Below are 14,638 nucleotides of genomic sequence, written 5' to 3'. Positions count from 1 at the left end.
TATCCTTTTCAATTTCCACTGAATGGAAAGGCTACCTCTTGAGGAAGTGTTACTGCTACACAAGTGGCTCTTGATCTTTAAATCAGATTCGGATTGGACAGACCTTAAAATGGAAGATTCCATTCAAATCAACATTGTTGTTTGTGGAAACTTCCAATGGAGGGCTGTTCTCCCTGGAAAAGGTCATGGGACCATTTTTTAAATAACTCCTTATTGATGCTGGTTTTGCAAATGTGAGCTAACTTAGACTCCTTCATCAGGATCATCCTGAGGCTAAATTCATACTGTGACTCCAGAAACATCCCTAGACATGCTTTTGTGGTATGTCCAGATTCCTTCCATGTCCTGGAAGCAGGACAAACCAGGTCCAGGCAGGTCGACCTGTCACTGAGGTGAAAGTGATCTTTCTAACGATTGTGGTGTCAGTCCACAACAAGAACTTTACCATGTAGGGAGATAAGTGCCTCACAGTTTTTTTCTTCTGGAGAGTGTGTCTCTGTTCCCGATTAATTTAAGAAACAAAACAGAATTCCTGTGCCCTGATCACATGGCTCTTTATCAAAGCATGAAAAGATCTATCTGTGTTCTAATTTTTGAGATATAACCACATATGCTAGAATTTAGCAATTTCACCTGAACAGAACCATCCATGTAAAGACAATCACCACTCCTGTAAGAAAAAGAAAGGTATCCTAAAACAGTGCTGTAAACTTGGGCATCCTCCTGAGGGAAACTAATTTTTCTGGTTAAAAAGACAAGCATATGCCCAAAGAAATTTAATTTTGAGTCATATCCCTGTGAAAGAAAATTGAAAGGAACACAAGTTTAATTACTTAACGATGGCCCTTTGAATGCTTCTGTAGCAACCTTGTGAAGTCCTTTTGACCCTGTGGTCTTCCTCTTCTACATGTAGAGGGGGAGGTCTATGGAGTGGTCCTCTCTGGAGTGACAGTGGAAAGCATTACTGCTGCGTCTAGGAAGGATGCAAAGGGGCCTTCAGGAGTCTCTCTCTCTCTCTCTCTCTTTTTAAAATTTTATTTTATACAAAAAATACACAAAAAACCACATACATAACAAAAAAAAATACAAAAAAAAAATACAAGTAATAGTGCTTATTATAAACTAAATTCTAACATGCACCGCATACCCACGGGACTCTATTTACTATAATAATGTTTTTTTTACAGATTACCTCTCCAAAATTGTATTGAGTATTCTTTAGAGGCTTTCCCCCTTCCTTTCACTAACACAAATTCCACAAATTTACCCCAAATATCATAGAAATTGTTACAACTTATTTCCCCTCTTTTTATTTTAAGTTCCATAGTCAATTTATCATTTAATGCAATGTCCCATACTTCACAATACCAGTCTTCAATTTTAATATCATTCTTGTCTTTCCAAAATCTAGCTATTAATATTCTAGCACCTGTCATAAAATTAGTGATTAATTCTTTCGAGTGATGGTCCAAATCTGTATTATCAAAAATTGACAATAAAGCAATTTTGGCATTAAAATCAATATCTTTACCAAATATATCACAAATTTCCTTAAAAATCAATTCCCAAAAATTTTAACCACTTTACATTCCCACCACATGTGAAAATACGTACCAATTTCCTCATCACATTTCCAACATGCTTTGGGGTATGTTGGATTTATTATATTCAATTTTACAGAAGTCAAATACCACCTTAGACAGATTTTAAAATTTTTTTCCTTTATTCTTGTTGACATTAATCTTAACGCTCTCATCCTCCACATTTTTGTCCAATCCTCTATTTTAATTTCTGTTTTTAAATCATTTTCCCAAATTAATTTTAAACCTTCTATTCCCCATTCTTTTTCCTCTTGTTCCAAAATTATATTATATATTTTACTTACTATTCCTTTCAAAATTGTATCTTGCATATCTTCATGTGATGACAGAAATTGTTCGTACTTAGTAAGTTCTCTACATTTACCATTAGTTTTCAACCAATCCTTTGTCCAGGTGTCTAACTGAATAAGATTATACCATGATAGTTTATTAGATTGCAGTTTAGACATAATCAACTCCTTCAGTCTCATGTTACCCATCCAGTCCTTCAATCTTGCAACCCTTTTATTCTTAAATAGTTCTACTAAATCCTTTAAATTTGTAGGAAAGTTTTCTGTCTCAGTCACTAATTTTAATGGTGAAGTTGAGGGACAAAACTTCTCTTTATATTTATTCCAAATATTTAACAGGTTTCTTTAAAAAGGGTTTTTTATCTTTATTTTTAGCCTTCTCCCACCAAGATCTACCCGTGTCACTCGTGCGAGCCAGGAGATAAGGCTGAGGAGCCTAACGCCGAGAGAGGCCCGAAAGGAAAAGACCAGAAACCGGGCCTTCTCGGCGGTGGCTCCTCGCCTTTGGAACAACTTGCCCCCTGAGATTCGCGCGGCTCCCTCGCTGGGCATTTTTAAGAAACAACTAAAAACATTGATGTATAGGCAGGCCTTCCCAACAGAAAACCCTTGACGATCTTTCTCTTATTCTGTTCTTTATTTTCATTTACGCTTCTGCTGTAAAGTTTTAAAATTATATTGTTGTTTTTTACTGTAAGCCGCCTAGAGTGGTCTAATATGATCAGATAGGCGGGATAGAAATAAAATAAATAAATAAATAAATAAATGATTTATTGAACTTCTCTCTCTCTCTCTCTCTTTCCTTCTTTCTTGGGAGACAGACCTGGTTTCCTCAATAACATCAACAATAACAAAAAAAGAGAGGCAAAATTGCTTTCTATGCAATCTAAAGGGCACACGGGGACTTTTTAAAATGCAAAATCAGAGAGAGGTGTTCAACTTTAAATTGATATTATGTGGGAGTGTTGGGGAGGCTGTGTGTACGGGAGGGCATTGGGCATCTGAGAGCCACCCTTTGCCCATCCTGTCTTACATTATACAGTATAACTGTGGAAGAGGGCAAAGCTGTAACTGATGGTGTTCAGTGAGATTGAGGATTGTGCTGGGGATCTCTAGAGTAGAGATAAGCATGAACCAGGAAAATGGAGGTTCATTTTGGTTCGTCGCTTTTGACAAACCTGACCTGACCTGAACCAACAAAACAGTGATTTTGAACATTGTGACATTGTGACAATTGTGACAGTGAACACTGTGATTCGTTTTTTAGTCTGCCTCTAATTTAGACATAGTTGTGTGACTCAGTGTCTATTTGATGGCACCTTCTTCAATGATTGATCTATTGAGACCCCTCCTGCAGCACATAAGTGGCAAATAAGCCTCTCAGGTGATTCAGTCCCATTGAATCCAATGGGCCTTGTGCAGACAAGTCGATACAACACAGCACTTTAATTTGTGTGAGCCAATAGTTCTGATTCAAGGAACAATAATCCAGCTTTCCTTAGAGGTGCTTAATGACTTACTCCACATCTCATTAAGATACGACAAAGCATAAATAGAGGTTTGTCCCTCTCCGTGTAGATGGTTGGCTTGCTTCAGCTATTGTGATGCTGTTTCAGAGAAATGATCTACACAGCCTGTGCCGGCCTTGGCAAAGAGCGGGTCAGCACATAGTCTGCCAGGGAGGTTGGCAGGTAAGAGACAGGGAGGTAGAAAAGCTTTGCATCCCAGCCTGCAGAGTAGCGAGTGCGAGGATGGCAGGAAGTCAAGGCGTGCTCTATTTTGTCAGTCACCAGGTGGAGGTTGGAGGAGCCTCCCCTCAGGAGTTCCTGGAGTAATCTGTAGTCTGCATATGAAAAATACAAAGCAAAGTTAGAACTTCAAACTTTTAATATCTTTTAAACTATGACTAAGTAACCCCAGTAGGATGTGGTGTAGGTAACCCAGTGGAGGGAGTTGTCTGGGTAGCTCAGTGGTTCAGTCATCTGGCTGTGGAGCCAGAGGTTGGGTGTTCGATTCCGCACTGTGCCTCCTTTGAGATCAGCCATCCTGTGTGGCCTTGGGTAATCTGCACAATCCCAGGGCACCCCCCAGAAGGAGGGAATGGAATCCTGTGAAAACACAGGCATCAAAATTCAAACATTTTACAAGCTAAGCGTTCCAGCATCTACCTCTATGGGTAAATCTGTCACTTTTGCTCTCTCTTCCGTTTGCGTTTTTTGTCAATGTCAACTTTATGAAAAAAGGAGTGCCTTTTGGAAAATTCTGTTAAAAAATGGACAGAATGATATCACTCATCCCTGCTTGATGGCAGTAGAAATAAATGTATGAGGCAGAATTAGAAGTAAAATGAATTGTTCTGTACATTTGCGGTTTTCTCCCCTTCTAATTTTTCTGTTGCTAAGGGAGTTTCTCATGAAGATCTTAATACCGGGACAGGCGAATAACAAGACAGGCGGTTCCTCAGATAACTAGGCCTCAAGCCATTTTGGCCATTACGGGTTGATGCCAACTCCAGTAAATAACTGGCAACTGGTGCAGCTGAATGAGTGAAACCATTTTCTTCTCCATCCATAATTGTATATTTCATGTTATTTTTATTCCTTCTTTTTAAAAGGGCACAAACATTTTTTGCAGGCTCTTGATAGTGTTTGCGGAGTCCAGAGCTTAGATACTTTGACCAATTATTGTCATTTCCATTTGCCATATATTAGATACATGGCTTGCAGGAGAGGTTCAGAAACCTAACTCACATTGGTTGTTGTAGGTTTTTTGGGATGTTTGGCTATGTTCTGGAGGTTTTTCTTCCTAACATTTCACCAGTCTCTGTGGCCGGCATCTTCAGAGGACAGGAGTTAGAACTCTGTCTGTGTTCTGGTGTAGTGTGTGGGATAGTTGAGTATTTGTAGCTGTGCGATCAGCTTTTTGTCCATTTCAGGAGATTGGGTGATTATGGTGATCAGGGTGTTTTTTGTTATGGCTATATTGTTGTGATGAGGGGGGAGATGATCTGTCAGAACATGGCCAAACAGCCCGAAAAACCTACAACAACCATCGGATCCCAGCCGTGAAAGCCTTCAAGAATACTAACTCACATTCTTCAAAGTATGGCTGCCCATAGGCTTCTCTGGCATCGGAAGGTGCCCGGCTCCATCTGGCTTTGAAACTCTCAATTCCTGTTTGAATAATGGGTGTAGCAAAAGCACCAGGCTCAATAATGCTGACTTGCACTCCAAAGGGAAAGAGCTCACGTCTTGAGTTGGAAGAAAAAGGAGAACCAAAATTACAAGGACAATAACCTAATATTGATAAGAAACATTTGATTTGGGAATTCTTGGCCCTATTGACCGGAAGGGCTCCCACAATTTCCATCATAGGAAAATAGCTTCTCAAGAGCACATACTTGGAAAAATAAGAGCAGATGTTCATATTGGGCTGAGTGGTAAGAAATTTTTTGACATAAAAACTTCCTTATTTGTTTAACTCAACTGTCACTTGTCTCAATTGTTCACTCAGAAATACTGGTAATGAGAAAAGAATAAAAGGTTTCTGTCTACTCACATTCTTCATAGATAAAACAAACATCATATTGAGTAGAAAATATTAACTGGTTGCATCAACTGAGCTTAACTTATTAACTAGCTTCATGACTGACTAACTGGTTACATAGCTGACTGAACTTTGTAAAGGTAAAGGTTCCCCTTGACATTCAGTCCAGTCGTGTCCAACTCAAGGGCACGGTGCTTATCCCTGTTTCCAAGCCATAGAGCCAGCGGTTGTCCGTAGACAGTTTCCGTGGTCACGTGGCCAGCACAACCAGACACGGAATGCCGTTACCTTCCCACTGTGGTGGTACCTATTTATCTACTTGCATTTACATGCTTTCGAACTGCTAGGTTGGTAGGAGCTGGGACAAGCAACGGGAGCTCACTCCATCACGTGGATTCGATCTTACGATGGCTGGTCTTCCAACCTTGCAGAACAGAGGCTTCTGCGGTTTAATCCGCAGCACCACCGCGTCCCACAAGCTGATAGAACACTTCACTCTAATTGTCCACAGACTTCATTGCTAACTGACTGAATTACAGCATTCTGACTGGAAATGGCTCTGAAGTAGATGGGGAACACTTGGCTGCCACAAGATTGACTGACAGCAACCCCAGTCCAGAAAAGTCCAGCTGAGCCAAAACCACTTAAAGGCATCATATGAGGGTGCAATACTGTAATTCCAACAGTTCATAGCATGGAGATGTGTGATAATGAGGAAGGGAAGAGCTACCCTCTGAACTGTGCCAGGCTGCTATGGTGCTAGAGAGTACCGTAAGACCAGTGCCAATGGCTGGAGAACCTAGAAAACTGAAGAAAACTATCATCACCAAAACCAAGAAATTCCCTCTGCTGCTGTTCCCCTTGGGAAAAGAAAGGGGGAGCCAGGTGGGAAACAACATTTGAGATGCCTGCTATACTGTATCTCACTTTTGTTAGAGCACTGGACTGTGTCTTTCTTCGAAGTGCCCAGTGAAAAGTGACTGAAAATCTAGAATAAGAAATGAGTCATTCAGAGTGGTGTGAAAGTATTTTTGAAAAGGTAAATTGGTAGACCTTGGTAATTTTTATAAAACTATTTCATGAGGTGAATTAGATATGTTTTTACCAATGAAAAGCAACTGTAGAGTTTTAACTATCACCGAGGTTCATATTTTCTGCAGAAATTATGAAATTCTATTAGTGCATTATCTAAAGTTTACTGGACTATCAGTGGTTCGTTTAGTTGCAAAACTGTTCCAAAAGTATAGTTTGTCAATTAATGGTGATTTTAGAGGAAATTAATTTATGTAAAGAAATGTAAAAATGTGTATATCCTTCTTTGTTATAATTAAGAGAAGTTGATATCATTCTACAATTGTGTTTATGGGTTTGTTTTTGACCAATGGCAAGCCTATGAATTAACGATCTCCAACAGGGCTTGCAAACTAAATGCCATGGTTTCTTTTATTGGGTTTGTCCATCACATATTGTGGCTTCCTGTTTTCCCAATGCTTCCTTTCCTTACTCTAGGACTTTTTCAAGTTTCTTCATGGCTATTATTCCAAGCCTCGGTTTTCTTCTGATTTCCTGGCTGCAATCATCTGGTTAACTGATGATTAAACAAAGGTATGGAAAATGTTCAACACCTTCTTTTTCTCCATGGTCAATGTTATTATTTTTATTATTATTATTATTATTATTATGGAATTCTTCTCTACTCATTCTTTTTGTCATCTTACAGTTCAGGTATAATCATCTGCTTTTTCTTATTAAACTTCATCAGCTCTTACTTGAAATCATTGCTGCTTTCTGCCAGTCATATGGCTCACATTTGAAATGACTGATGTTTTTCACACCAATGTTCACTGCTCCTTTATATGACTTTAATCCAGCATTTTATGGGATATGTTCTGTTTAAAAACTGATCAGATAAGGAGATAAAATGCACCCTTATCCAACCTCTTTGATAACTAAAAAAAATATGTTTTTCCATATTCTGTCCTAACTGGAAACCCTTGTCCAGAGAGGAAGTGATGCATCCGGACAGTCAAATTTGGTGGGGCACACATGTTGTGGATTTCTAGGCCTTTATTTCCTGCTGCAATGCTTCCTGGGTATGGCAGCTTTTCAGGAAGCACTTTAGAATCCAAAATAGAACAAACGGTACATCCCTAGTGGCCATTGTTCCAGGCATCTGTTGCTAAATCACTGTAACATAACACATGTGTGTCTCTTTTTGTAACCGGGGATTGGTTTGGGGACTATGCCAATTAACCAAGCAAAAGAGAACACCAAAGAGCTGATATTTTACCTCAGACTGTCAGAGAAGGCCTCCACACCATACTTGGATGGGCAGTAACCGCCTCCAAAGGGTGCCAGTCTCCCCACCACACTGTCCACGTTGACCACCCTCCCTCTGGCTCTTCTCACCAGGGGCAGCATGTGCAGCGTTACGTCGATCATCCCCAAGAGGTTGACATGTATCACATTTTCAAAGTCGTCCTTGGTCAGCCATTCATTGGGATTTAGAGCAGTACCCACACCAGCGTTGTTGACCAAGCCCCAGAGACCTGTATCAAGAGATAATTTTCAGTTTTAGGGTTCGGCTTATCACACATCTTAAGATTTAGATATTTACTAGGGTTATGAAGCAATCATACAATTTGGTTTGGATGCCAATATGGCAATTTGCACCAGGGCCTGGTCCAAACCTCACATCATAACCATGATTTGGAAATCTAAAGAGCGATGGCTTTTTTTCACCTAAACAGAAAGACTAAAATGGTTATAACTTGGGATCAGGGTAGTTCATAAATCATAAACCATGAAACTCATCTATGGAGAGATTTACTGTGCCAAACTGCAGACACTTGGCTGTTCAGATTTCTGCCCTAACCACTTTCAATTTTTGCTAACACTTTTCACAGGAGTGCCAAAACAAGTTTGTTGAAGAAAAAAATCTAGAGGGAGTACGTTGAGCCCTGTTTCTATGGACAATGCCTGAGGCAGCCCAGTGGCTGTTGCAGCATGTTAGCTTAGATAATTGTCGAGTCACGTTGTATCTGAAGTAAGCCAATTACATTGCTAGCACAACAGCTATAATGGGAGCCTGTCACCTTTGTCCCCAACACATGCTTTCACCCACTCCATGGCTGTGGCAACACTCTCCGTGGAGGTGACATCCAAAATGGTGGTTTTCAGTCTCCCTGAGGTGGCCTTCTCAAGCTCCTCTGCCCCTTTCTGGGTAAGACAGGCAGCCAACACCTGCATCCCCCGGGTGTCCAGCTGCCTGGCGAGCAGGTTCCCAAAGCCAGAGTCACAGCCGGTGATGAAGACATATTTCTCTGTCAGTTTCTCCACAGTCTGTCTCTCCCGGTACCAGCGACGAAGGAAGTAAAGCCCCAACAGGGCAGCCAAGTAGAGCCACATCGCTACGACCTGTGAGAAGAGAGATCAGAATGGGAAGGTTTTAGATCTGGATTGTAGCCATGCTTGGCTTCATGGTCATGTATCCCTTGTCATAAGTGTGTCTCTCAGTAGTAAGTCTCAAAATGGTGGAAACTGTTTGAGATCAATAGATCCAAAGACCCTGCTTTTTTTTTACAGAGAGGCAGAGATTTCAAAGTGATAATAACATCACTTTGCTTGCCTTCTTTAGATTGTCTGGCTCATTGTTACTTCTGCTTCAGCCTTGAGGGTCATTTTCCACCACTGATAACATTTCTGTACTGACTTCCTTGCTGTCTTTGAATGGCTCCAGATGGAGCTTTCCTAGCACCACCCACACAAATACATTGCATGATGAATGCTCCTTATTAACATATTTTCTGTATCAAGAAAACAGATTCTCTGAACTCTAGTTGTGAGAGAGAAAAAAAGAGTTCAGCAGAAGAAATACACTTTCTATAACATGTGTTTTGAGTGTTGGTTTGTGCAGCTTCATAACCATCCATTGAAAGACAAGCTGAACTATCACAGGGAGCATATGAAATATAAAGCAAGACCTGATTTTATCATGAAATACGATACCCATTAGGGGGTGCTGATCATACTTCTCAGACCTTCCAGATCTTAAAAGTAAATAAGAAAAAAAGATTTTGCTCATCTTGAAGATTTTGCAACTATGTGGCACACAAATCTTAATCCAGATTATTTCCATGATCATTTTCGTTGTTGTTAAAAGGCTTTCTTCAATCCATGATCCTGGCTGGATAGCTCAGTGAATTTGGTATTTTACTTTGAAGCCAGAGGTTAGAAGTTCAATTCCACAATGTACCTCCTGAGAGAGGAACCAGCCTCTGTAGCCTGGTGCAACTGCACAGTCTCATAAAAGGAAAAGGAAAAACATGTCTAAATATTCTCTTGCCAGAAAAGCCTAGAAAGGGTTGCTGTCAATTGAGATTGGTTTGACAGCATGTAATTATTATTTATTATTCTCTGTACTGCTTTCAAAATACAGGTTATTTTTAAAAAAGAAAAATGCAGTGTTTACACAGAAAAGATTGATATTCGAAATTTCTTGTTCCAAATAAAACTGTGCGGAAAACTCTGTTACTTCCACCTGATGCTAATGATTACATCAAATAATGCCTATGAGTGCAATGTAAGGTACAGTCGTGCCCCACTTAACAATTACCCCGTATAACGACGAATCTTCTTCACAGCGATGTTTTTGCGATCACAAAATGTTTTAATGGTTTTTTTCGCTTTGTGACAATCGGTTCCCTGCTTTGGGAACTGATTCTTCGCATTACGATGATCAAAACAGCTGATTGTCGGATTTTCAAAATGGCCGCCGGCTGCTCAAAATGGCTCCCCGCTGTTTTTAGGAGGCATTTTTCGCAAGACAGGCACCCGAAAATGGCCGCTGTATGGAGGATCTTTGTTGGAGGAGCAGGTATTCAGCCCTTTGGAATGCATTGAACGGTTTTCAATGCATTTCAATGGGCTTTTTTATTTTGCTTAACGACGTTTTCGCTCTACAGCGATTTTGCTGGAACGAATTAACGTCGTCAAGCAAAGCACCACTGTATGTGCATGTTTGGCCTGAATCAGGTGAAGAACCAGAGGAAGAGCTAGGACACGAAGATGGAGACCAACAAAACCCAGAGGAACTATGAGACGTTGCATTTCTAGCTATAAGCCCTCATTGTGAGAAATTCAACTATTGAACTGTGCACTTTTTGAACTATGCTTTCAGCAAAGTTGACAGAACACATCTGCTGCTGAGGGAGTGGAGCAAACTCTTGGGTTAAGAAGACCCTGGTAGGAGGATCCTCCTGAACAAAGCAGATTCCACACCTGTCCACTAAGTGATAGAAGACACATTACGCATTCCATACTTCACAATAAGTGATAAGGACCATATACTGCATCTAGGGGGAGACAAAGAAACATTTAATGTGCATGCCCAGCTAGCAACCTGCCTAAAAGGAATATAAAAAGAGTGGTCTGGGCAATGATAAGTTGTCTGTTGAGACCAAAAGGCTTTTGGAACTAACTACTTTCCTTGGAACTTGGACAATGCAAACAAAGAATTCTTCTCTCTTTGGTGAGTATGTATGTGGTGTGAATGTGCTGAATGCATGAAACCCCTTTTCTATTTAGAAGTGTAATCAATAGGTAATAAAGTATATTCATTTTGCATTTATTAGTGTGTCTTGTGAGGTCCTTTGGTGTTTAATATTGTTCTTCTTGGGATACAAAAGATCCAATAGTCACCCTTTTGTGACATGCAACACTTTTTTCTCTAGCCAAAGAAAAGTTTCACTCACTGATGATCACCACAAACCAGATGCTATTGACGTACAGTGGTGCCTTGCTTAACGAGTGCACCGTACAATGACAAATCTGCATAGCGATCCCCTTTTCGGGATTGCTAACACGGAGGCATACCGATCGTCCCAATGGGCAAAACTCGCATACCGACGGTTGGTAAGCGTTTTGCTTACCGATCCTCGCTTTGCGATGCCCGCGGATCAGCTGTTTGGCGGTTCTAAAATGGCCGCCGGACGGCTGAAATGGCCGCGCGCAGCGTTTTTGTGCCCCCCCTCGCTTACCGAGGGTGCGAAAATGGCTGCCGCTATGGAGGAAACTTCGCTGAACTGTAAGTTTAGGGCCCATTGGAACGCATTAAACGATGTTTAAAGCGTTCCAATGGGTTTTTATGTTCCGTTCAGCGAAGTTTTCACATAGCGAGGGTTAATCCGGAACGGATTAACCTCGCTATGCGAGGCACCACTGTATTTGAGAGCAAACTTGGTTGACCAGTTTTACCAGTCAGCTAACATGTAAAGTTTCAATGATTTGATCCCTATTTCAGTTATCTTCACTGGGTTTTGAACCTGTTTTATATTCCTTTTCAGTTATACCCACTGGATTTTATGCCCTCCTCTTCCAAGTGAAGGTGTTTAGGACAGTTTTAAACCTCCTAATTATTCAACAATGTTTTTGGATTGAGACATTTCTCATGAAACATGTGAATTCCACCTTAGTACACAGTGCAGCTTACTTGATTTTCCTTCCACTGTTAAGGCTACCAGCATTCTCCTGGCAGGACAGCTGCACCTTTTAAGAACTGGATGAGGAGCAGAGATGGAGATTAGGAAGAAAAGAAGGGGGGATTGTCCAATGAATTTCAGCTTGATGCCCGAATTGTTAAAAAAACAACAACCCAAAGATCTCCCCCTTGGCTCCATCAGGCAAATTCTTACAAAGTGTTATGCCTGTAACCTAATTCAGAAGTGAAACGTAATTTTGCGGACTGTCAGGAACTGACCTGTTGGTGATAAAGTGAAGACCTGCCTGCTTGAACTGCTTGTAGAGTAAGCACAGACTTCTTCGCCTCTTCTACCTTGTTGATTCTCCCTCCCCTGCGGTAATTTATACCTGGAAGGGAAGGGAGGTTGCTGAATACTGAATCATGAAACCAGCTGGCTGCAGGGAACTCCTCCCTCTCAACATTCCAAATTTGGTTGCATTACTTTTAAGAAGAATGAGCATTCCCAAAGTGACACCACAGAAGGGAAAGTCCCAGAAGCTGACACCTTTTTTCATAGTTTAACCCCTTCTCACCCAAACAATTGTCAAGGCCTTTTTTCAACAAGTATGAAAGCTAATGAGCAGAAGAGGGTATCCTGTAGACCAGTGGTTCTTAACCTTTGTTACTCGGATGCTTTTGAACTGCAACTCCCAGAAACCCCAGTCAGGACAGCTGGTGGTGAAGGCTTCTGGGAGTTGCAGTCCGAAACTCCTGAGTAACCCAAGGTTAAGAACCAGTGCTGTAGACCATCTGGTGTTGTCAACAAACAGAGTGCTCTTTGCTAAGTAAAGCTTGGCATCCCTTTTGAATTTAGCAATTATATAAATATTAGGAATAACCAACATATTTTCTTATGCCTTGCAAAGCTCAATGTATTATGGAAAACAAAGCCATCCCATGAAAAGACAAGCACCGTTCTGTAAGAAAAAGCATGGTATCATAAAACAATCTTGGGCATCTTCCTGAGGGAAGCTAATGAGGAAGATGAGCAACATCCAGAGATAAGGGGGCTGAAGGCCTGCCCCTGCCTTCAAATATATTTTTAATCACCCTTAGTGTCCTCCACTGACTGACTGACTGATGCTTTCTTCTTTTATGGGAAACAGACCTTCTCTTCCCCTACCATCAACAATAACAAAAAGAGGCAAAATTGCTTTCTATGCCCCCTAAAGGGCACAAAGGAACTTTTTCAAAATACCTGTAGAAAAACAAGGGATTTTAAACTTTAAGGAATGTGGGCATGCTAGGGAGGCTGGGGATACTGTGGGGGCCTTCGGGCTTCTGGGCCCCCAACTTTATCCATCCCATATTATACTACATAACTATGGAAGAGGGCAAAGTTGTAACTGATGGTGTTCAGTGAGATTTACTTCTAGATAAGCCTGAACAATTAAGATAGTGTTGTTAATTAAAGACCAATGCAGAGAAACTTGAGACCTAATTGCTAACATGCACTGGATTATGGAGAAAGCCAGAGAGTTCCAGAAAAACATCTGCTTCATTGACTACACAAAAGCCTTTGACTGTGTGGACCACAGGAAACTATGGCAAGTCCTTAAAGAAATGGGAGTGCCTGACCACCTTATCTATCCCCTGAGAAACCTATACGTGGGACAGGAAGTAACATTACACCTGGATATGGAACAACTTATTGGTTCAAAATTGGGAAAGGAGTACAACAAGTCTGTATATTGTCCCCTGGCCTATTTAACTTATATGCAGAATACATCATGCGAAAGGCAGGACTGGAGGAATCCCAAACTGGAATTAAGATTGCCGAAAGAAATATCAGCAACCTCCAATATGCAGATGATACTACTCTGATGGCAGAAAGTGAGGAGAAATTAAAAGAAATCAACCCTGAGTGCTCACCGGAAGGACAGATCCTGATGCTGAGGTTCCAATACTTTGGCCATCTTATGAGAAGATAAGACTCCCTGGAAAAGACCCTGATGTTGGGAAAGTGTGAGGGCAAGAGGAGAAGGGGACGACAGTGGATGAGGTCGTTGGGCAGTGTCATAGAAGCTGCGAACATGAATTTGACCCAACTCCAGGAGGCCGTGGAAAACAGGAGGGCCTGCCATGCTCTGGTCCATGGGGTCATGAAGAGTCGGATGCAACTAAATGACTAAACAACAACAACAACAATATGTACTGCTGCACACTTGTGAAACAATATTGTAGCTTTAAGAAGAAAATGGGGAAATGGGCCCTAAGCAACTAAGGTCCACTAGTGGGCTGCATACTCAGACAAGTTTTCCTCCACTTAGGTTTGCAAAACTACATGACAGTGTATGCTCTGCCCTCTGGTGACCATGACTGGAATTGCTGGCAGGGTGACTAAGGGAAAACAAGAACCTTAGAATGCCAGAATCGGTATAAAAATTAAAATGCTAGTGCAGAAGGATCCACTTTCATTCAAGTCCAGACATAAAATGTAAGACACAGAGGGTTAGATTCTGGTATGTTCATTAAGCTCAGTGGTGTCAGTTACTCATAACTTGAGTTCATTTGGATTAATTGGAAAGCATGTCATTTGGTATGAATGAACGAACATTGGGCTCATATCTATACAATGGAAGTTTGAATAGTGATAGCTCCGAGCAGCTTCCTTAGAATGAAGAATATAATGTGAGAACAATTTCAGTGTATGTCCATTTCTGTTTTGTTTTGTCTCAAAG

General features: G+C 41.0%; 2 protein-coding genes across 5 annotated transcripts in view; one reads left to right on the top strand and one right to left on the bottom strand.

The window, feature by feature from the left end:
- The window catches only part of APOH (apolipoprotein H), a 68,940-nt gene that overhangs the window by 35,914 nt on the left and 18,388 nt on the right, over window positions 1-14,638 (top strand). For 2 of the 4 annotated variants that reach the window (XM_078384359.1, XM_078384357.1), the window contains exons 3-4: window positions 6,947-7,042; window positions 10,617-10,967. The gene's annotated coding sequence lies outside the window, so the exon portion shown is untranslated. The remainder of the gene's footprint in view (window positions 1-6,946; window positions 7,043-10,616; window positions 10,968-14,638) is intronic. The other 2 variants (XM_078384358.1, XM_020806451.3) reach the window with 1 other exon arrangement.
- On the bottom strand, window positions 2,664-14,632 carry LOC110085893 (17-beta-hydroxysteroid dehydrogenase type 6-like). Its single transcript, XM_072990819.2, has 5 exons — window positions 12,195-14,632; window positions 8,533-8,854; window positions 7,728-7,986; window positions 4,984-5,141; window positions 2,664-3,734 (listed from the first exon to the last, which is right to left on the bottom strand). Exons 2-5 carry the CDS (start codon window positions 8,843-8,845, stop codon window positions 3,517-3,519), a joined length of 948 nt encoding a protein of 315 aa, XP_072846920.2. The 5' UTR covers window positions 8,846-8,854; window positions 12,195-14,632; the 3' UTR covers window positions 2,664-3,516.

The sequence above is a fragment of the Pogona vitticeps genome, chromosome 2 (genome assembly GCF_051106095.1).
Source record: "Pogona vitticeps strain Pit_001003342236 chromosome 2, PviZW2.1, whole genome shotgun sequence".
NCBI classification, from domain to species: domain Eukaryota; kingdom Metazoa; phylum Chordata; class Lepidosauria; order Squamata; family Agamidae; genus Pogona; species Pogona vitticeps.
The sequence above is the reverse complement of the archived record's forward strand: the minus strand, read 5'-3'. Positions and strand labels throughout refer to the sequence as shown.

Coding starts and splice junctions, on each gene's coding strand:
- LOC110085893 (XM_072990819.2), bottom strand. CDS start 8,845: ATGTGGCTCTACTTGGCTGCCCTGTTGGGGCTTTACTTCCTTCGTCGC. Junction 7,987..8,532: donor AGCATGTGTTGGGGACAAAG/GTGACAGGCTCC, acceptor CTCTTGATACAG/GTCTCTGGGGCTTGGTCAAC. Junction 3,735..4,983: donor GCAGCCATACTTTGAAGAAT/GTGAGTTAGTAT, acceptor TTTCATATGCAG/ACTACAGATTACTCCAGGAA.